The sequence below is a fragment of the Centrocercus urophasianus genome, unplaced genomic scaffold (assembly GCF_019232065.1).
Source record: "Centrocercus urophasianus isolate 14NV4802_14NV808 unplaced genomic scaffold, USGS_Curo_1.0 seq_18, whole genome shotgun sequence".
NCBI classification, from domain to species: Eukaryota; Metazoa; Chordata; class Aves; order Galliformes; family Phasianidae; genus Centrocercus; species Centrocercus urophasianus.
The window spans coordinates 16068446-16092601 of NW_024884733.1; the positions used below are offsets into that span (position 1 = coordinate 16068446).

A 24156-nucleotide genomic window follows, 5' to 3' on the forward strand; every position below is an offset into this window, starting at 1 on the left:
ATATGGGTGGACAAAGACTGCATTCAGTATCAGCCTCCTAAAGATGTTGTGCAAAAAATGCTCAACAACCTAAACAGAGAATGTTTGATGGTACGCCTCATACTCTTTTGTAAAATGTCTACAAAGTCTTTTCTTAAAGGAGTGTCATACAGTTTAAAAGGAAGGAGTGTCAGTGGTTTATTTTCTCTGACATTCAAACAAATGCAATGGCTATGAATCAATAGAGCTCAGTTTTATTAAAAACAATTCATCCTCGTATGCAGGTAAATTTGTCATGAAGTATAAGTCTAGTTTAAACTGTTTTGATGCGCTGTTTTAAGACAGGTCATTGAGAGAGCCAGAATCAAGTGTACAAATAAAACTACTATGAATAAGTTTAAAAGCAACCCCCAAAAAAGTGCTGAGCCACTGATTATTAACATTGAAATAAATGTGTGAAAGTGCCCAAAGCTAGCACATGACAGCAATATCTTTTAAGTCAGTTGGTGAGAGTATACAAAACATAATTAAGCCCAAATGCTTATATCTGTGTGACCATACATTCCGGTTGATTGAAAGAAAGTAGGTTAAAAATGTAACACAATGTAACTAAAATAAAACCAGCTGTTGCAGTTTCTAAACTTTGTCTCTTTTCTTCATGAATGAAGTGCTGTAATTAAAAAGAAAGTGATTGTAGCAGTACTCCATCCTCAGTTTACTAATATAGTATACCAGAATAAAACTTGGCAATAACCTCTTATTCTTAACAGCTAACAAAAAATAACCGTGTTCATCCAGCAATGCATCTAGAACATTATTTTGCATTTGCTAAACCATTTGCTTTTCACAAGCCAATGGCAGAGCACATTTTACTTTTTGTGGTTTTTTTTGCTTTAACATCATTTTCTATTTATTTATTTATTTTTTTTTAAAGGATGCCTTTAAAAAAAAATAAATCAAAAAAGGCTTAAAACAAAGAATACTTTGGGAGCCCAAATATTGGCTAAGAAAAAAAAAAAAAAAAAAAAGAGTCATTCTCTACAATACTGACCAAAACTTCCTTTAAGAGTTTAGGGTTAATGTTCTTTAAAAAGTCATTTCATATGGCCAACTGAAATGCTGGTAAGTTGACTTGGTTAAATATGGTCCAAAATCCAGACCAGATGGAATTACTCCCTCTCTTGAGACTGTAAGCTTTCGGTGGTACAGTCTGGTTATGGCAATTGACCTACTGCCTAGGTGGAAATACAAAGGAAGGAGGCAGTGACGAAAACCGCAGGGATGTAGAAAACCAAGGCACGGGGTCTAGCTACTGTCTCCTACTTAAGCCTTCCAATTGATTCTACTGAATTTTGGTCAGTCCCCAGGAAGAAACATTTTAAAGTTAATTTAGCAGACATTTATATGGCGATAAATACTACCTTCAAAAACGCTAAAAATGTTGGCTAGGTTTAGTCTGAGCTACTAAAAAATTATTATAAATTGTAGCATCAGACACGAGACAGACAAGAATTATTGGCTGGCACAGACTAGAAGCAACATTTACCTTTCACTTCAGTCTAAATCACACTAGCCGCAACACCTTCCATTTCACTCACACAAATAATACATTATTCAAAATAAAATGGAGCATTCTTGGGTAAAAAACTACTTCATTTTAAAGGGGAAAAATGAACAATACACAGAAACAAAGAACGACAGAAACCAAAGTTAAGTAGGAAAGTGGTCTATTATTCTGTGTTACTGCACAAACAGTGCTTGCTTAATTGTGCCTAGTTAGAAGGGTTGGTGCAAACCGCACACATGGAAGATGGCAATAAAGACCTCAGTCAGCTTTGTGGAATGAAGTAACTAGGTAACTGTTTTGACATATGATGGTCTCAGCTCCACCTCATCTGATAACAGAGTGCAAAGATCCCAATGTGAGCCCTGATGTCATCTTGTCCTCCTACTCCTACTAAAAATCAGCAAATTCTTTTGCACATTTTTCTGTTAGAGACGCACGAATATCTTCTTCTTCATAGTCATCAAAGTTGCTGGTATCTCCAGGGCCTCTGCACTTTGGTATGAATGGAGCTTCTACCTGTGTTTACAAAAAAAAGAGCACATTAAATGTTATCGATCTAATACCTTCAGATTTAGCACTATGATAACAGGCATAGCCATCTTCCCATTACTTCTCAAGGCCTGCCAAGAAAGTAGATAGTATAGCAAACCAGCCAAAAGTTGTGGCAAATAAATAAAATCAGGCTAAGAACATGTAGCTCTAGATGAATGAATAGATGTTAAAAAAGTCTAATACCTCATCAACAAACACAAATTTAAAATTCTTCCACTTCATAACAAATTTAATTATTTCCTTTCTGCTTTCTACTTCCAAGCACATGTAACTTAAACCTCTTCTCTTACTGGAAAGTAAAAATCTTCCTGGTAAAGACAGGCAGCTCATACTCTCAAATCCACAAACACATTGTTGGCTTTGAAATTCTGTGCATCTTATGCCAACTACATGGTAGTAAGCAATTCACATTTATATATTAGAAACAGTTGTTTTTAGGATTTTCAATACTGCTGCTTCTTAAAGCTGACAGAACCTGCTACTTTTTGATGTTGACCTTAGAAAATTTATCCATCTTCATGCAAAATTTAAATATTACTTGATGCAATGCAAATTCGAAACTATAACAACTGGGAAATGCAAAGTGATCAGATAGGTCTTTTTCTCAGGAACTTCCCAAGAAGAGTGTGTGCTTGAAAACAACACGAGCTTTCTGCATTTATGGACCATGCTACAGTTATCAGGAGCATACTGTACTGTTCCTAAAACAAGGTATCTGTTTAGGTTATGCATCCTGAGAATATTCTCAGCCTTAGTAAATACCTAGTTAATCATACACTTACCATTATCTAAATTCTATTTTTATGTCTTCTCAAATTAATTTTCAATTACTGCCTTATAATAAAGCTCGGAGAACAATAAATGTCTTATTTACTGCTGGAATTACAGAAGGTGTTCAAATGAGATGCATCAGACAGCTATTTGTGTCTGTATTTCACAACATTTTTCCTACTATTTTAACCGAGGAAATAGCTAAAAAGAGATTGCAGGAGATAATACTGTTTTACAGTGAAAATACCTGTTTGACCCTAAGTATACCATATTATCAAGCAGCATTTTAATAAATAGCCATGCAAGCACACAAAGAAAACACAATTTTATCTCATTTGAAATATTAAGTAACTGAACGTATTACTTAAGACTGCAGCATAACAATATTATTCCTATTTGGTTAGCTGCCAAGGAACACTAGGTTTATACAGGAAAATCCATGCTGTGTTAACAGCTTGTGTGAAGCTGGCATAAACTTAAGTTTTTTGCTGTATTTCAATGACTGCTAAAATGAGACTACAATATACACTGTTGTTTCAGACCTCTGGTATTACTGTATTTATTTTGTAGAATTAGAAGCTTCGAAGTTCTTCTGCATCACTTTACACAGTCCTTTAAAACTAATAACAGCTATTCTGCCTGTAGTACCAGTTCATCTTTTAAAAATATTTATTGTTTCTGTAAAAGTAAATTTCTACAGCAGTGTACTAAAAATGCTACCTTCAATAATATAATTTTATATAATAAATTATATTATATTATAATGCTTCAAAATAATGGGGCCTGGGTGTCCCAAAAGAGCATACTATGGAATGAAACTAATAGTGTTTAAAATTATCTTGTAAACAGGCATTAAGCAAGCAGAGAGCAGATAATTACAGTTCTGCAGAGGGAAATCTTTTCTTAAAACATCCATACTTAACACAATGAATATCAGATGTCTTAATTGCATCCTGTCTTCTAGTAATTAATATATAAGCAAATGCCATAACAACTGCACTGTCAGTTCATGTAGCCAAACAACCAGTTTCTTTTTATAAACTATTGTTAGTACCTAAGTTTGTCCTTTGAAATACTTCTGTTACAGCAGCAAATTCATGCCTCTAGTCAAGACTGTTTCATTTCAATGATGGTAAGCAGCTCCTTGAAGTGTTTGTTATTCTATAGTATGCAACCTTTTTATCAAATTCTGAATACTAAACGATTCTTCCACACGATTCTTCTGGGACAACACCAACAGAATTATTTTAGTCTTTTTTGGCATTTATTGAAAAAAAAAGCAATTCAGAGGTTGCCTTAAAAGAACAAATAATTTCTAAACAATCCATTTCTAGTAACTCACTAATATACAGACAACATTCAACTTCGACTTTGAATACTAGAATTGCTAGCTTCAACTAGCTTCCATGGGAGAGGGAGATCTGGAGCTACTGGAAGACAGACCTATGCTGAACTGCAGTCATACTTCCTCTTTTCCCCAGCGTCCTTTCCAAGCCCTGTCTTACTCATCCCTGAAAGCACTACTATACTCCTCTGGTTTGCTACTGGCTCCCCATGCTCTCCAAATCCCCCCAAGTTCTCTGTTTTACTTTCATTCTTATGCAAGGTCACAGTGCATACTGGGCACCAAACTTATTAAATGCCACATTAGATTTCACGTTGGACAGGCAGGTCTAGAAAGCCATTCTAAAAATATCACAAAATAGGATTCAGAAGGGCTCTGTAAGTCACTGCTGTGATTTATGAAACCACAATCAGCTGCAGTGTAGTGTCAGGATGAAAATATCTCCAGCAGATGCATACATGTGAACCTGTTCCAGTCACAGGTAAGGCAAGAGCAAGAGCAAAAAGGGAGAATACTATTTCATCAGAGAGAGTGGTACTTCAGCTTTGGCTAGAGTTTCTCCCCAGTAAAGCACAGCCTGACTGCTAAGAAGTAGTTGGAAAGGAAAACAGATTCCTCTCTGCTGTGTAGTATTTATAGATGCCATTATAGCAGGGATTAAATAAAAAGCAAGAGAGGCAGGAGATGGCTCATTCTGAGATATTCCAGGAATAGACTAAAGCACAAACATGTGTTAAGACAACATGAGTATATGGAGGTCCAGGATAAAATGGCAACAAGAAACAAACATAATTCAATCAATATATAATCCTCAATCTTATATGTTCAACTACTTTCACATTTTCTCATTTGAAAAATTACACATTTAAGAACGCTAAAATTAACAAAATAATTAGAAATTTGACTTCAACTTCTCATTTGATTCAGGAAGTGTCTTACCTTTCTCTGATAAATGGCAATCCAATCTGTAGTCGCAAACCACTTGTGGTTCTTTATGTCATTTACACCATTCTTGAGATTTCCATATCGTTTGGTCAAATCTACCTGGAGTAAATTTCTTAGAAGATCCTTTAGGTCTGAACTGAAGTGTGATGGGAACCTTACCTGAAATGTACATCCACAACATTAATGTACAGATTTGATTCTTCCCTTGTATAAGCAAAACAATGTTCATGCAAAGAGAAGCACTGGTGCCACTTTCTGCTTCAGAAAGCCTTTACCAATAGCATTACCTTCTCCATCTATCATTTTCTGATCTGGAATTTTCTAGATTTGATTGAGTTGGGGGGAAAATATTAATTTAATATAGCAAAGACGTAAAAGCTAAATCTAAATATTACTAACTAGTTTCACAACAACACAACCACATTTCAAGGCATTCTCAACTAATTTCTGGGACCCAATTTTTAAATTACATGCATAAACACACTACATATGCAATTCGTATATACAAGTAATACATACACACACACTCTGTGTGCATATATAGATAGAATATATATAGTAATAACATTCATATACACCAAGTATTCTAAGTAATGAACTAAATGCACAACAAATTAAACTATTAAATTAAGGTTTAAAGGAAATATACTGAGATATGAGATACAAATATACTGATATATGAGAACAGAATACTAGAGTTTCCAGTGCTCGAGTCCAGTGCTGTTTCCACAGCCATCCACTCATGGACTTAAGAACAAATCAGATGATAAACAGTAAATATGTAAAGCAAAATAGGTAAAATTTGAAAACAACAAAAACAAACAAACAAACAAAAACCATCAAAACTACAGCACTTAGCTGCTGCAGAAGAGAACTACTATGAATTATGGAAACACTTTAGAGCTTCTCAAAAGCTATAAAGACATTTCTATAAAGAAAATAGCGAGGTAAACAACGTACTGGTGAGTGGTTGTTAATAGTTACTGAATCATTTTTTTTCCAAGCATAGAAAGGTATAATAATACCGTGCTGTAAATTTAAAAATATGCATTTTAAATTTGATGTCAGGGAACTGTGCAGGCTGCAAACACCTGGATTCTTAAAGCTTTGGTTATTGTTACTATCACAATGCCTGTACCTAATAAGTATTCACTACAAATTCTTCCCATATTCATAGAAAGTTTGGTTTGGAAAGGGACCGTTAAGATCATCCAATTCCAGTCCTCTGCTATATTCATTCCAAATTGCTCAGTGTCCATAGCATCCAGTGAATTTTGCATCAACTCCACATAAAAATCAGGTACTACAAACACAGTGAAAAACAAACTGTGCTTATGAAAACATACAGAGTCTTTACTTACCTTGCCAGAAACAATCTTCTCATAAATTTGAATGGGTTGATCTGCAAAGAATGGGGGATATCCAGCTGCCATTTCATAGATTAACACTCCTAATGCCCACCAATCCACTGCCTTGTTGTAACCCTGGATAAAACCAGAAAAAACACAGTTAGCACCATTTTTAAAAGAGTTTAACATTTGCTATATATTGTAAAGAAAGAAAATATAAAAAATATATATATTTTTGCTTATTTAATACACCCTAGTTCAAAACAAACTGAAGTTCTCCAATTTTAACAGCAATACTGTAATGAAAGCAAAATACTTCGCACAAATTCTTGTGTTGATTCCCAGCGATATTGGATATATAGAATATATAAATACAGAAAACCCTCCTAGCCCCAATTTCATGTGCTCCCTCTGAGATCTTTTACAAAGCTCAAGGTCAAGACTCAGTTGTTCTTGAATAATCAACTATGGAGAATTTGTAACAGAGGCATTGCAACTTCCTTTGCTGCTTTATAGGTCTAACATCATAAAAACCAAAAACATCCAACACTTTCTCCTAAAGTAAAATTTTTTTCTGTTTAAAGACCTACAAAGGGTATTTAATTAAACTACTCAGTGAATAATTTAACAAGATTATGAATATAATGAACAGTTCCATGAACTATAAAAATTTTTCTTTTGCAAAACATTAAAAGATACCACAGCTATAAGATTTCTTCAGTGTTCAAATAGAGTACAAGTATGAGGCTGCGTATAATTTACATGCAAGACCGGTGTTTTTCCATGTTTGATTCATGTGCTTTAAACATAAAACACTGCAAGTAGTTTTTCAATGACTACTGATTCAACCATTACGCAGTTCTGGAGCTCCTCTTTTAGTCTGTTAACACTTATGATGCAAAACTTGCATTTTGTATACTTCACTACAACTTGTCAATAATTTGAATTTTCAACTACCAGCAACTGTTCATCCCTCAGAGATTAATAATTAGGTAATATCTTTTAATCACACCAAATACATGACGGACAATTATCATTTATAGAACTGATGTACCTTGCTGAGAATTATTTCAGGTGCCAGGTATTCTGGAGTCCCACATAACGTCCAAGTTCTTCCTTTTACTCTTTTTGCAAAGCCGAAGTCCGTGACCTGGCATCAGAATTTAAAATTAAGTACCTCTGAAATATTTTGGAGAGGAATTTTATACATGGGAAAAATTTATGTGTCAGATCACACGCTATCACACAGTCACATGCATCCTATATGGCAACTTTTTTCCAGTAATTTTAATTCACTTACAGTTGTTTTGTTTTGTTTTTTTTTCATGATAAAATAAATAACACAAAAATAAATATTCTCTCCCTCGAAAACTCTTCTGTTTAGAATTTCAATAATCAGTAGGAGCTACAACTCCCTCATCTGTACGTACCACAAAATATTAATATATTTTCTTTTACTTTTCACATCAGACTGCTTATACCGCTAAAAATTCTAAGAATGTAAATATAAACAAGATATTCATTTTTTCCCTCAGTTGACAAATAAATGAATCACAAAAAGGGTTAAGATATCAGAGAATCTTGGGGAAGTTTTCATAGCAGAAGTGTATGAAAGTTATAAGGAAAAAATAGTGTGGGAATATGAGAATGTAGAAGAGGTCTTCCAGTAACTTCTCATTCTGAATATCTTTGAAAGCATCACCAGAACCCAGCTTACTTATCTGAAGATTGTGTATGTGGGGAAAATGTAGCTGTAACTGTAGTCACAAATGACAAGTTCTTGGCAGTTAAGGATTCTTCATTCCACTTGTCATGTTTTCTGCAGTAAGTTTTCAGAACTTTGCATGCTATTTCATCTTTCACGCTGGGAGTTTTCCTGGACCATATTGCAGAATACATATGGAAGCCAGCAGGTTACTTTTGAAATTCTGGGACCAGTTTCAACCTATCAAGTCTTTGCTTATTTGAGGATCCATTCCTTTTATTTCCTCCTTCTTGGTATCACTATTACACAACAACTTGTGTCAATGTTTCTGATACAGTAAGGTCACACAGAGATAGTTAACAAGCTAAATGCCAAACTATCAAGGCAGCTTTTGCTTCATTTTTCATAGAAACAACAGCAATCACACCTGCAACTGAATGGAGAGAGCAAACATGCTGACCTGCTTCAGTCAGCAAAGAATTCCTGCTGTGTTGGTGAATACATATTAATCTGAGTAAGAATATACTGCAGGCATGGGACAAACAAGTAACTGTTTTAAAATTCAAAAAGAAAACTAATGGAGCTTTTAAACAAAGTTTAGTTGGAACTGCAGCATGAACACATGAACATCAAACTCCCTTTGTTTAGAAGCAGAAACTAAAGAACCTGCCATGGGAAGACTGACTGCTGGCTCTGCTACCATTTGCAATTTGCCCACCATCATAAAAATGTATTGTTCAATACAGAGAGTCAGCAGTTCTACAGAAGACATTCATAGGTTTATGTTCATGGTACTCTTTATCCACATTAATGAAATTCATATCTCTCTTCTCTCTACAGTGTTATTTTGTTTTCTATGCAGTATTACTGTACTGTTAAAAAAGCTCAAGTTAAGAGTCCTTTCCACTTCTCTCCATGTTTTCATAATTTATTTTACTGTTAGACTTAGGCTAAAGGTGACACTACGAGGGAAGAGAAGCTTCCACAGTGTAAGAACCGCAAGGTACTGCAGAATGCTTGTTGCTGTACATCACTTTCCCATTCGCCGTTTTGATCACAAGCAGAGAAACTAAAAAGAAGTTGAAGCGGTGCTGAGAAGCTGTTGTAAAACAAATCATTTGCAGCACTGCAATTCTGATCTGAATTGCCGAGAAGGTTATGGGCTCTACAATGCTGTGAGACTAAGTACTGCCTGAAATTAAGTACTATACTGCAGATGTTGACATCTAATCATCTTCAACTGCTTATATAGACAATGCAGAGAATCAGACACTGTAGGGTACCTTCTCATTTTAGGGCAGATGTATAATATAGCTCAGATGAACAGAGCCACATCATCACCTCCTCCTCACCGCAGACCACAGGGAGAATCCTGACAACTTGGCATAAGCAATGAACATGCACATACTTTGTTTCGGTCACAGGAAGTTCAGCTCAGTGATGCCCCATAGCATATGCTAACATGCCAACCAGCTCACTTATTCTAAACATATTTGCTACAGTTACCTAAATGCACTGTGAAATGAGAGTCCACTCCCCAAATACATGAAGACTACCATACCTGGATGTATCCTTGCTGATCAATTAAAAGATTTTCAGGCTTTAGATCTCTGTAGATGAGGTCTAATGAATGGAGGTACTCAAATGTTAGCACTATCTGAGCTGCATAAAACCGTGCATGTGGTTCACTGTGAAGAATTAAAACAATATTAAGGAACTCAGTGCTATGCCAAAATACTGAAACAACCACCAGATTGCCAGAGACAGATCTTTTAATCAGTTCTTGTATTGTATACTAAGAACAAAAAGAAAAACCAAACAAAAATCTATATCAAACACAACCCTCCCCCAACCACTGCAAAAACAACCAGCAAATACTTTAGAACTGATACTTCCATACATTAAATCTAATTTCTTAGGTTTTGCATTTAAAATATATTTTCAAATCAAGATGGTTGTACTGTACCGCATAGAACTTAAAAAAACTCAGATTTTAAACTTCACTTTTCGAAACCATTATCAGTTTCAGTGCCAATGTGCATAACAATTCCTAATTACAAGAATTAGGAAATGGAAAAAAAAATAGAAAAAAAAGCAGTTCCTAGATTCTACTATGCCTAGATTACTAACACCTGTATTAAAAAAACTGAAAATTAATTATAATTTTTTCATTGCATATATTAGTCTGCTAAAAGAAGGCAAATTTAAATGCACTTATCCCTTCAGAACTTTTTCATTAACAGTAACACATTTTATGAAACTCTTCCCACATTAGCAGTATAACTATTTTTGAAGGAATATTTTTAGTAAGACTTCTTACCTGAACCTTCCGATTCTTCTTAGATGTGAGAACATTTCACCACCAGGAACATACTCCATTACCATGTATAAATTAGAATTGTCCTAAAGAAGCAAATAAATACACATAAATATGTACTAGACATTCTATAGTGTTTATAATTCCAAGATACAGTATATTTTAGTAAAGAATGAAAGTGAAAAATTATAGCCATCCAATGACCTTAATAAATAAAAAGAAACACAGGTAAAAAATTCTTGGAAAAATGCTGACACTCGACAAAAAGGAGTATCAGAATGTCAAGAAATCTACTAAAATTAATATTAAAATATAACGATATAACGATAATTAGTGGGCTCCTGACACAGAATGGTGTAGAATGATATGAAGGAGCAAAGAGTGAAATGCTGACCACAAACTATGTACTTGCACTCTTAAGTCTACAATATCATAGACTATATTATTACAATATAATCTTAAGCCTATAATATTCTCATCTCCTATAGCTCCATCCCCAAACCTCAAAGTCATAAACATTAAGCTAGAATGTCTGTTCGTTTAAAATGCTATAATAAAAATAAAAATAATTTTAAAAAGTAGTAAATATTCACAGGACACATATCACTATTAGCAAAATACTTGATTTCTTTACAGACCAACAAGCACATGCTGTCTTGGAGTTAGAAGCTAATCTTGAAGTTCTCACTAAGATTGCCACTGAATCCTGCTCCAGATAACAATCTCACACAAATAAGCTGCATAACAACTACAATTTTTCCTAAAGTTTGGTCATGTACTGCCCAGAAACTCAAATAATTACTTTCAAAGTATTGATTACCTTAAAAGAATACTCCAGTTTTACAAGGAAAGGGAAGTTCACTGCTTGTAATATTCTCTTTTCATTCAGTGTGTGTTCTATCTGCTTCAGCTTGACAACCTAGTACAGAAAAAAACCAAAAAAATCTCCAGCCTATGACATTTTATAATCACCAATATATTTTTCAGAACAACAAAATCATTTGAAAACAAGCACATATCTTTACAGACAGCCAAAATCCTAACAGATTATTGGCACAGTAGAAGTAATGAGAAAGGAATGAGAAGGATAACCATTCTAAAGAGTAATACTCATGTTATATGGTCTGCAGATAACTCAAGAAACACCAGTTCTTCCTACCTGCTGAGGATAAGAATCTGTAAGGAAAACATCTTTTTACATGTTCGTAAGAATTCTTTGATCTTATAACAGAGATACTTCCGCAGCAAGACAACCCAGTAAAAATCGAGTAATTCTGACTTAGCTAAGAAAGGCAGGAAATTGCATCATGTATTTAATTATGAATTTTGTTACAAGTGAACAAAGTAAACTGATTTACTTTACAGAGTTCACACATTAGTGAGGAGAAGACTAAGGAAAACATACATTCAAAGTTTCCATTCTTATGAACAGTTACTTCAGTGACATTTCAATGAATTTTGCTTTTCTGCATTATATCAAACTGCTTGGTGACAAAACTAAAAAATTAAATGCTACCTTCTTGAAATACATTACAGTGTTAAGCTACCAGCAAGGCAGCAAGTGGTAGATTGCTGATCACTTCTTGGGAATTAGCAATTTGTTTCCTGATGTTAAGCCCCATTTTACTTCATCCATATTACTTAATTTATCTGTATCTTCAGAATGACATAAAGTCACACTTTTTTTCTGCACTGGAAACACGAAAATGTACAAGGCTGATGAAAATAAGTCTGTTTTCACAAGTTTGGAAAGCAAATGTAAGTGCTATAAATAACAGATAAGCACGATACTCCAGTCCTGACTAAAACGGTGTTTAAATTTAACTATCCTTTGAATGAAAATAGTATTAAAAATGGTGACTTTTTTTTTTTTTGTAAGAAATGTCATACAAAAGAAATTGTATTATTTCTGTATTGAATTAAAAGTATTAAATCTCTTTTCAATCAAGAATTTTTAGATCAAATCAAAAATTTGCACTGAGGCATAAGAACAGCAGGAAAAAAAGCAAGCACTATCAATCAGCTCACTCATGGGAAGTGTCCTCTTTGTCCCCAAAAAGCTATGGCACTGGAATTGTTTTGACCACCAAAAACAGCAAACTAAGGTTACAGTTTGATACTGCAAAGCATTCAGCTTCTAGATAAGATTTAACCCTTTCTGCAGCTTCTGCTGTAGAAATAGTGGAGGGTGATCATAGCAATACCACAGGCCGAGACTGCTACTTAGCACTTCATGCTATCAAATTGGAGCCTCAGCTAACACAGCTTTGCTCTCACTGAATTCTGGCTAAAGGCATGTCCAACGTCACCTTCTAGATCAATGATATCCACACCAGCAGTTTAACTCATAAATTGCTTGGGTCTGAGCTTTTGTTAACATTACTTATCTTCCAAAAGCAATTTTGTAATGAAAGTATGCATTCTTATGAGGTCTGCTCTGAAAGCTTGCCTTCTATTTTGTTATGTTGGCCGACAAAGTCAGAGGTAGATGTTGGTGGGATGGCAGTAGAGGCTGAATCCTCCCACCAATACCCCATTACATGTTGTTGCCATGTGGCAGATGGCAGCAAAGGGGCAGTTTGACAGCATGGAGTCTGACATGTAGGTGCATATGAAGCAAAGGAGTGTCAATGAACTCCTTCCAGTGGAAGAAATTGTGTCCACTGACATTCATCAATGCTTACTGAACATTTCTGGAAAACAAACAGGATTTGAGCACAGTGAGACAGTGGGTGGTGCATTTCAGCAGTGCTGACAGTGACAGTGGTCACCACCACTGTTACAGAACCCTGTGAGCACAGCATGCAGGCCCTTGTTCATTGCTGGCAAAAACGCACAGCTAATGGTGGTGACAATATTGAAAAATGGAATTCTGTAGCTATTTCCTCTGTCTTATGGTGTTTTTGTGCTCTTCGTATCTGTCATTATTTCCGCAGAGATAAATAGGAGGCATCACTTTCAGTGGCCTTCATATATTACATCCTTGCTAGGTCAAGGCAGAAAAATAAAAGAATAACAACCCTACTAACAAAACTACTGGCTACTTCAATATATACTACATATTTCTTTCCTATCCTAATGAACCAGACTTAAGTTTTGTTAAAAAAAAAAATAGTCACCGCATTGGCCATCCATCCTGTTCAATATTCCTTCAAATATTTCCATGATGATCTGTCCTTTGTGACGAAGGACTCATAAATTCTCCATAAAACTTACTGAAACTGGCAGAAATTTCCAAAAGGAAATATAGCTGTGTATTTGATAAAGAGATGATTAACAGGAAACCACTACCAAGAAGTAGTTCTTGCAATTAAAATACAAAGCAAACCCTTTTCAGAAATGACTGAGCTCCTAGCCATTTTCCTTGTTTGTATAACAGCAGCTGGACTTCCCTGTGATCCTCTATGGTAACAAAGGGCAGCAATGCAGCCAGCCCCAGAACAAGAAGTGACTGATTTCTCTATGCCTAAAAATCCCAAGGGCAAGCTGGCTGGGCTAGAGAGGCAATGTTTCCACATCCCACACTTGGTTAATGTGCCTTGGTAATCAGAAGAGACTGGAACACTGCAATAAGGCTTCTTTGCAAGAGGGCTCCCCAGTTCTCAAGGAGCTGGACAACACCAGGGTGTAAAGAGCTTTCCTTGGAATCGACAGCTCAGTGTGGCTGCAGACTGCCAACACAGCACCTGGCACCATGGGACCAGATGCTGACATCAAGGTTTGTACACAGGGTAATTCAAATGCCCAAGGCCTGGTTCCAGCCCGAGCACTGGAAGAAAACTAACATGATAATTGACTTGTGTACTTCATCATGGAACAGCAGACAGCAAGCCACCTAGCTTCCTAATGGAGAACCAACATAACTAGTTGCAAATATCTTTAAGCCTGTGAGAATGTTTTATTGTAAATCCACTACAAGCATTAACAATGTGATTTTTTTTTTTTTTTTTTTTCCAGATAATTTTATAGCTACAGCTATCCAATTTCCAATTTTCCAAGTCAGATAACCGGCTCTTCCCACAGGCACAGGATGCTTTCACTCATCACACCCTGTTTTACAGGGAGACTTCTTGCAGAATTTCATCAGACATAATAAGGGAATGAAGTGTTGAAATGGTCAATCATTTCAAACAGCCTTTCAAATTTCAAATAGCATTTCAAATGGCCTTTCATTTGTACTGTGTTGGGAAGTCTTTTTAATTTAAGTGGATATTTTCTGTCTTTAAAAAAAAAAAAAGAAGTTAGGAAACATTCATAAGAGAATGCTAAAGTTGAAAGAAAAAAAAAGAGCTCTTTCAAGTAAAAGTAATGCCAGAATTTATGCTATAAAGTTTAGTTTCCTAAGTCTTATAAAGGAGTCTTTATTAAATTACACATTAAAATTTGTGCAACTGTACAAGAGAAACACAGTTTAGTCACAGCCACCAGATTTTGTCTACATCAAACCCTTCTGAACCACAAAAACGCAGTAAAAATTGCACCAACCTTTTGTTTGTCCAGTATCTTCATGGCATAATACTGTTCTGTGGCTTTATGCTTCACCATCATAACTCTCCCAAATGATCCTGTTCCAAGAGTTTTTTGCCTCTCAAAATCATCTAGGCCAGCAGTATTCTACACGTAAAGGGATAAAATGATATTATTTACAATCTAACATCAAGATACAACAAAATATAGGCAACCTAGTGCTGTTTTATGTTGTCATGCCTATCAAATTTTAATAAGATTTTATATTTTACATTGCACTCATTAAAACAAAAAGACTTAATTGAGTTGTATTAACATTTCAATAATTTGTCTACACAGATGACAAATGCTTAGTAAGAGGGAGACTAACAGTAAGTAGATCACGAATTTAAGGCACAAATAAATAAACAAACTCCCCAGTGCTCCACAAAGCAGAAAATTAGAGCAAAATCCTAGAACCAAACCACATATAAATTGTCTGGAAGAAATATCACTGACAAAACTTCCTCAGTTACTCATTATCAAAGTATTTCAAATGCTGCTTCAATAAAATAGCATCATGCTTTCCACTGTCCCCATCCCTCCTCTCTATGAAAAAGCCCACTCCCCTCAGTCTCTGAACAGATTATTCTTCCAAGCTCCTCAGCCTGCCCACAAGCTTCATGCAATATATTCTTTATTAACAACATAAGAAAATATCAGCAAGGTAAATTACAGATTCGCCAATGGTTACTGCTACAAAGAGCCAGGTAAAATATGACCATTGATTTTGAGTTTTCTCATGTTGATGGCAAACATAATTCAGTGCAAGAAAAAGCAGTTGCTCAGTACGACCATTTCATCAGCTTAGTCTGGAGGTCTGAGTCTTTCCTGACAAACGTCAGTGACAAAATTAACATTCAAAATGGAAACTCTTTTGAAAAATGCATTAAACTTATTTCAGTCTTTTCTGCTGCTCATTACACTGATCCACACTTATATGAAAAAATGCTATAGAGAAAATTATTAAATTATTAAGTGATACCTGAGGTGGGCTTTCCCATTTTCTTAAAAAGTCTTCTTTGGCTTTGGCTAGGAACTCTTTCACTGAAAACACACACAAAACCAACATTTTAATTAATGTAAGTCATCTTGGATGTGATAGAGATGCACTGTTTACAAAATATATGAATTTCATTATCAATTCCAATCTTCAGTTCTTAAGATACTATTTTGTATCTTCTATGGTGAGCACCAATGTCTCAGAATCCTACAATTATCTCCAGGTGATCTCTAAGCTTCCCGGAGTAGTTACATTATTCCACACACTTTAATTAAACTACACCAGCTGTAGTAGCTCAAAATACTGTGTAAGCAAGCAGGCTTTAAGGTGATACAAAACTTTCTTAATTTGATTGGGAAAAAACCACAAACACCTGATGTATAAGTAGCCATTCAACAAGGATAATTTGAAATAATAATACTTCTTTTTTTTTTTCCTTTTCTTTCAACTTATTAAGACTTATTTCAATCTCATTGCTTTCCCTCCACCCCATCACCTTTAAATAAAGGCTGTTTGCAAGCTCCAGTACCAAAAGCACAGCATTACTGCAAGCAAAGACAAAGCACAGGGCTACAACAACACTGCACGTTAGATGTGCCCACAGTCAGAGAGTAAGTATTCTTAATTTTGCACTGAGACACAAGGAATGAATAAATGCAAAGTTCTAGATGACCATTTAAAATGTGCACCAACATTTTTGGTTCAGATAATCTTTCACTTCTTGTATTTCTCTGAATATCAATTATCAGCCAGATCAAAGTAGGTTACTTAATGCATAGTCATAAATGAGAGGCATTTCAGAAACTGCCATGATTCTGAAAAAGTCACAGAATTGAGAAGAAAATATCATACTGTTTTTGTGTTTTCTGAGTCACTACACATAATGAAATATTAATAACAGTGGATTTTGTGTATTGCAATGTTCAGACCTAAGCAATTTCTAAAAATACTCAGCAACGTGTCAAGATTATTCTGGCCAGTATCTGGAATTTTACAGTTTTGGATCTGCATTTCACTTTCTGAAGCTCATAGAGACCTTTTCTCTTACCATTTTTCTGTGACCGGTGCAGTATCTGCAGTGATAAAAACAACGGCAGCCTTGGAATAGACTGGTCACTAATTCTGGTTTTCTTTCCCTCTCACCTGTGCTATAGGATTCAACTGTAGCAAAATACTCAAGAAAGGGGGGCTTGCAGCTCCCTCCATCACTGACTCCTATAGAATAGCATCAATGCAAGGCAAATTTTAGACAAAATGTCAAAAGAGCTGGCAGACCTCAAGGTTAGAAAAGTGTTTAAAACATGAGACATGCACAGTAATTTTATCTTAAGAGGAACACGTGATAATGTATTCCTTCTCTCTATTACTTTAAACCTATGTGTAAGTAGAATAGAAAAACATTTTATGCCAAAGGAATTACATTAAATTGGCATTTAAACTGACTGTAAGTTAAATGTATTTTAGTGGGGAGCCAATAAGACGTTTGACAGTTGTCCCAAGTAGGGAAAATGTCTTACTGTTTTGAAATTTTTGGGGCTATTGGGAATATTGGAAATCAGGGCATTCTCAAAATGAGGATCATCAATCCTCATCATTCAATGATCTAAAGATCCTCATCTGAAAAAAAGACTGGATATCCTATAACATGGAATTCTCTACACAAAAAAGGAACCTAGCAATGTCTAAGTTCAGGTCTAATGATCCTCTTCTTCCACTAGGAGTACTGAGATGACAACTGATTAGTTTGATGACTACCTGCAATTTTTTTTTTTTTTAGTGTAAGTTGACTCCAAAGTAATACGACTTATTTTTTTCTTAATGTCAAGAAAAAAAAGTTAAGATGATCAGTACAATTACCAAAAAAGCCAAACCTTCAGACTTGTGGGCCTTCAAATTTTCAGGGACATAGTTTAGTGGGCATGGTGGTGATGCGTTGACAGTTGGACTATACAAACAGTGGTCTTTTCAAATGTCAATAATTCTATGTTTCTAAGCAGCTGTAGACAATTAATTAACACTGTTTTAAAAATACAAAGCATAGACAAAACATGAAGTTTTAATTTGCTCATGTTATTATGGTACAGCATGTCTTAAATATCCCTTGCAAAATTTCCATTGTTCATATAAAGAAATACTTCATGTTTCTGCATTTCTTGCACTGGAATATAATTTTCAGTATTTATAAAAATATACCATGACATTTTTATGTAATCATCTCTGTTTCAGTTCTTCTTATGGATGTTTATGAAAAAAGAATGTTTATGAAAAAAATTGAAATCCAGATGGAAATATTCAAACTGTGGATTCATGGGAAGAAGAAGCCTAGTTTCTAGAAAAATCAAGAAGCCACAAGCTCTCCTACAACAGAGAACATTTAACTTACTCTACTTACGTTCCTTTTTCAGAAAGAGGCACTGAACGTGTGTTTACAAAAGAAAGCTACCTAATGGTATTAATTTATTCACGATGCCCTCATCTTTCAAGAGAAAATGTATCAAATTTTGCCTGGTTCTCACATTCAGAAGTCACTTGGGTTTTTACACCACATCGAAATTCAGGAGGTGACTTCCAAAATAATTTAGGCAACTTAAATGCACGCACTTATGTCAATTCTGAAAACAGATATTTTTAAAAAATGGATTTTGATCATGAAACAACCTCTTGATACAGAACTCACTTCATTTCTACCTTTCTAGTGCCAAATCCAAATTTATGCTAACTAGTTGTAGTCTATAGTAGCCATTGATATTATTTTGATGTTGCAAATAAACATTAAATGATGAGTTTGAAGTTTTCCTTTAGTGCACATTTTTAGCCACTTCACATTGCTACAATGAGACCCCCATTACCCCCCTCTATTTTTTCATCTTTAAATTGTTCCCAGCATCTGACTTTGGGCACTAATGAAAGAATGAGCATACCAAAGGTCTCTATAGGTCCCCAAAGGGTTTGCAGGAACATTCACCCACACAGATGAGATGATGAAGAGAGGAAAGAAAGAGAAAAAAAAAATGTTTTATGCATTTCCACAACAAACACATAGAAAACATAAATACATTTCACCCTTTCCCCTCCCCACTCAGGGCTGAACCCTGCAACAAACCAGTCCTTTCCCACACAGACAGAATGACTCACGCTACACCACGGAATGTTTGAGCAAAGATTAACAAATGAAAAATAAAAAAAGAAAGAAAAGAAAAACAACACACCAAAGGCAGCTAAATTCGATATGAAAAAAAGATGTTGCATCACAGAAATAAGCACAGCTTAAAAAATTTCAGAAGATCAAGCTGGCATCTCTAATAATTAACCTATTCCAAGACACACACACATCCAAGGAACTGTTGCTAATAAAAGTGTATCTATCTTCACTGCAGCATTCACTATAAAACCTGGAATTGGGTGATCTTCCCACTACTTAGCGCTTCGCTCCAAAAGACGACATGTGTGAACTGCACACCATGTGGTGGGCAGCACAGAAATGGAAAACAGTCCCCAAAAAATTCAAAACTGCATTTCAATCCCATTACCCAACAGCAGCAACAAAACCATTTGAGAAGCCTGAATCACACAGATGAAGTTACCCTACCCAAAGCGCAACGTGTACTTGAGTTCTCTGCAGTAGCTGTATAAATACGATTTAATTTTATGAGATAGGCACAAAAGAGCCACAGCCAAAAATTCTGGGAGCACCAGTAAGGAACCAGCTGGGAGCAAACAGGCTACACACAGACCAGTGAGCATGAGCAGGCCCCATTGACCTAGCTCTCATTGGCAGTCTCAGCCCTTAGCAGAAGCAAGTTTCATGCAAGGCAAACATCCAAAACCGCAGCAGGAAATCAGGGGAGGTTGAGAAAAATATAGTTAAGAAGTGGAGTAGTGACCAAGGAGTGAAGACTGAAAACTTTTTATAAAACTGAAAGACAGGTTTAATAACCTCTGTCTGGTCAAAGGGAATCCTACAGGTGCACACAGGGCCAAATGCTGCCACTTGTGTATTGCGGATGATGTTGAGACTAGGCCAAAGGACATCTGTACCCATAACAAAGGGAAAATGGTGATAAGTGGGAAAGCCTTCTAAAGGGAAGCAGAGAGCAGGACAGAAATAGATCAAGTTCATAATAAAACACAGCCACTTCCACACACAGTGCCAGACAATGACAGTTACCAGTTAGTTTTTAACTGTCTGTGGTCATAATGAATGCAAGAGCTTCCTGTTCAAATAAGCCCTGTTTTCACGCGACAAAAACCATCTGGTCCCAACATGATGAAAAGGTGCTTGTTCAGAACACCAAAGGGAAACCCGCAGATGGTTTCTTTGGTTCAGAGAGGTGCTGCTCCTCACCTGCTCTGTGCCAGGAACTAACTGTGTACTTAAAACTTCAGCTTGAGATCCATAGGTTCCCAGGTAACACTACTAGCAAACAACGAGGTATTTTTTAAGTAACAAAAAAAAAAAAAAACACCCATAAAAACAAGCAAACAAACAAAACAAAACCAATACCACAAAACAAAACAAAAAATAAACTCCCCCCAAAACAAAGAAATCAACATTCCCACCCTCCAGCCCTCTAAACTACAGCAGATGTGGCAACTAGATTTTTTTTTTTAGTGGTATATTAATGCAGTACACAATGCATTTGTTTAATTATTTTATGGATGAACTTTTGCATGAAAAATTAGCAGAGTTAAAAAGAAATAACAAAGGGTGGATGAATATTATAAAATAAAGAGTACTCTGGCCTGTTATAGTTTAAAAGCAAATGAATCCTAGGAAGGTTCCTGAAAAACGTAAGCAGTCTGGGATGTGTCTGCAGAGATGCAATTAGGGCACAGGGGAAAGGGGTCACAGGTGGAGAAGTCCTGAAGAGTTAACATGAATTACTTTGTCTTTCTCCACCTCCCATGTGCACTGCGCTTGTTATTCTCAAGCGTGTCTCCAGTAGACAGCAAGCCTTTTTTTTTTTTTTTTTTTTTTGGTGGGGGGGGGGGGTGGGGGGGGGGAGTTTTTTAAACAGATTTATGGAAAAAAAAAAAAAAAAAAGCAAGAACTAAACGGATTAAGACTAAACACTGGGCACCACTGCAAATTCTCATATGCTGTGCTAAATGCCAATCTCTGCTTGGTATTTAAAATGCCCTTTATCAAAATACAATTCAATTTCTGTTCCAAAATTGTAATATTATCACTTGAAGTTTGGAATTGAATGGAATATTTAAGTATCCAAATTTCATTTAATTGAAAAATGAGTAAGTGTGAAGAGATTCTGATACACGTACATTTCATTTTCATAAAAACATAGTTTTGAGCCTTAAACATCACTGAGGTGTAAGCCGATGTCTCAGTGAATCCCGTGGTCATGATATCGCACTTGAGAAAGAAGTGGGAAGTGTTTGAGTCAAGAGTTTCAAGCCCCTCTCTTACACCATTAACCTGTCTTAAATTTCTTTTGTACCTTTCAGTAGCAAGGCTTGTAACAAGATTTTTACTTAGGTGAAACACACTTACTGTCTCTGTTAATTGTCTTGTTTCTGCTCTAAGAGTTGCAAGGTCACTAAAGCTAGAGTAATGAACTCTCATCTCATCTATCGACTTTTTGATCTAATATTCAGTTTTTTAAAATTTCAATGATCATTAAAACTGGTGGTGCAAAACAAACTAGTAAATTAACAACGGCAATATAAAAAAAGTCCTTCAATTTTATATACATGGAACTCCTCTGAAATACAAGAACTTATAGTTCTTACAGAGTGAAGGATCATAAGAACAGCCAACTTCTTACAAGTTTGCTATTAAAATGAAAGTACAATTAATTAATCTAACTGCGTACTGTAAACACTTCCAGGGAATACTAGGAAGGAGTAGTAAAAAGTAGAGAACAAAAGAGCATAGAAAGTGAAGAGAGAATAAGGGAGAGGAACAGAATAAACAGTAAATGAAGAGCAAAACTGCAGCTGCAGTTTCTGAAGACCAGGGAAGCACTGGAATCTGATTCAAGAGGAGTGCATTCTGGAATTACCATTATGGTACATTGTAAATTGACAAATAAGAAGGATAATTTGCATTTTACAATGCAAAATATGGCATACAGGCAAAATCTTCTTTTATTATTTTGAAGTCTTGAGCTAGACAGTATTTTATCAGTCTTATAAAATAAAATTAATCCTTTTTTTTTTTTTCTTTTTCCCTTTTCTTTTTTTTCCCCCTATTCAGGACTGCAGGCTACAGTTTTAAGCTATACATTAAACAATCCTGAATTCTTACTTACTCTTAATCTCTTGACTTGGCTGCCTTGAACCCAACAGCCCGTACAAGAGACGTGACAGATTCAGGCAAACCAAAGGAGCTGGATTTTCAGCTACCGAAGATGATGCCTATCTTTGCTGAATTCTGAGTGGATAAAACTCTACTGCATGCAACTGCCACAGACTGACTTTCTTCTTCCTTCTTCTATTTTTATTAGAGAAATAAAAAGAATCTTATTTTCAAATCTAATTTTCAGTCTTTTCCCTTCTGTCATCATTTTAAATCATAAAGCACTGGTCCAAGCAGAGGGAGCAAACTCTGTTAATGTCAAAAGAATAACAGAAAAGAAAAAAATCCAAGGAGAGAGGATCAAATCCAACTAACACTGAATCACTTAAAACATGAATCTCTGAAGTATTGCTTAGAAGTGTGTAATCAGTAAACTCATTCAGTCAAAAGCACAACTGAGTCTTGAACTTGCTCTGCTCAGCAGAGTTGTACAGGTCTATCTGCTCACAATAGATCATTTTCTAACAGAAAGAAAACACTGATGAGAGGAAAAAAATACCTTCTTAAAATAAAAAAAGAATTCTGAACCAAACCTCATTAAAATTTACAACTGAATAAGCTTCACTAAAAAAAAAAAAAAAAGCGATTCCTCCCTGAAGACACACGTAGATAATGCTGCATTTTCCAGTTATACCAAAGCCTCTCATCCTCTCTGCTGAAACCAATCACACAAAACCCATTAACCAAGCTTTATTAGTCAAATCCTAAATTTTTCAATTACATGCAAGATCTCATCACAGAGGAGCAGAACAGCTTCAGAACAGAAGATGCAGATGAGCTTCAGATCAGAACATGCAAGGATGGGCAACCTAAGATATATTTGGCAGATGCCTGCTGAATGCAAGGTGCATCACACCCCTTTGGGTCTTAAGGTCCTTCATGGTGGCACCTCTCTTTCCTGCCCAAGCTCCCCTTCCGAAGAGAGCATTCTAGCAAACTGTCTCTGTTTGACTGAAGTGGATGTTGTCTTTTCTTTTTTCTTCCCAGTTCTCTAAAAACATCGGTTAGAACAAGTGCCCAGTTACTTCTGGAATACATTACAACTAAGCTTTAGGAGGGAAAAAAAAAAAAAAAGAAAATGGGCCCTTTCCCTGTCCTTGAAATGTTCACTGATGGGAATTATTCCAGCCTGCCAGGAGACAACCTCCATGTTTTCCATGTTTATGTTTCATTTCTTGCAACAATCCACATGCTTTTTGCTTTGAAAATCCAAGGAGCAGGTGTTCAAAATTGGATTTGCAAGGTTGCAGCTCAGTGTGGACTGGTACAAACAAGCTCTGCTTCCAAAAACCCCAATCCCATTCTTCCACAGTGCTTTGTTCCTGCCTGTATCATGACCTTCCTTGAAAGAGCAAAAGCAGCCTGTGGCTGCCTGCCAAGCCAGGTTAGGGAACGAGGCCAGATTAAAAAGTAATGGACAGGAGGCAGGAGAGGACAAGGGAAGCTAATTTTAATCCAAAGCAAACTCCCAGCTGTATTCATGACATGAATGCTTCTCCCAGGGTGAGGGAAGGGCAGTGGGATGGAAATGGGCAAACATGTGTGGCAAAGAGAACTGCTCCTTTTCTAAAGGAGTTACCTTATGGTAGATTAACACAGCCTGGAAGTACTGCACTGGACTAACTGAAAAGGTTTCTAAGTAATAACTCTAATTTTAAATGATTAACCTTCAATTATTTGATAGGTTAATTCTATTAGCCTAAAATTTTAAATTAATAAGTAATTTAACGAAATGACTTTGAAATGCAGTACTTGACACTCCCCACATATAAAATTGGATCATGTTATGTGAAGCAATGTT

General features: G+C 35.7%; 1 protein-coding gene across 3 annotated transcripts in view; it reads right to left on the reverse strand.

Moving 5' to 3' along the window:
• Positions 1–982: 982 nt before the first annotated feature.
• The window catches only part of PRKACB (protein kinase cAMP-activated catalytic subunit beta), a 32581-nt gene continuing 9407 nt past the window's right edge, over positions 983–24156 (reverse strand). For 2 of the 3 annotated variants that reach the window (XM_042819591.1, XM_042819592.1), the window contains 9 exons: positions 16022–16083; positions 15016–15144; positions 11351–11449; positions 10534–10616; positions 9775–9901; positions 7563–7658; positions 6521–6643; positions 5154–5318; positions 983–2062 (listed from right to left, as the gene is read on the reverse strand). In XM_042819591.1, coding sequence (XP_042675525.1) covers positions 1937–2062; positions 5154–5318; positions 6521–6643; positions 7563–7658; positions 9775–9901; positions 10534–10616; positions 11351–11449; positions 15016–15144; positions 16022–16083 — 1010 coding nt within the window. In that variant the 3' untranslated portion in view covers positions 983–1936. Of the gene's footprint in view, positions 2063–5153; positions 5319–6520; positions 6644–7562; positions 7659–9774; positions 9902–10533; positions 10617–11350; positions 11450–15015; positions 15145–16021; positions 16084–18960; positions 18970–24156 lie in introns of all 3 variants that reach the window. The other variant, XM_042819590.1, reaches the window with a different exon arrangement.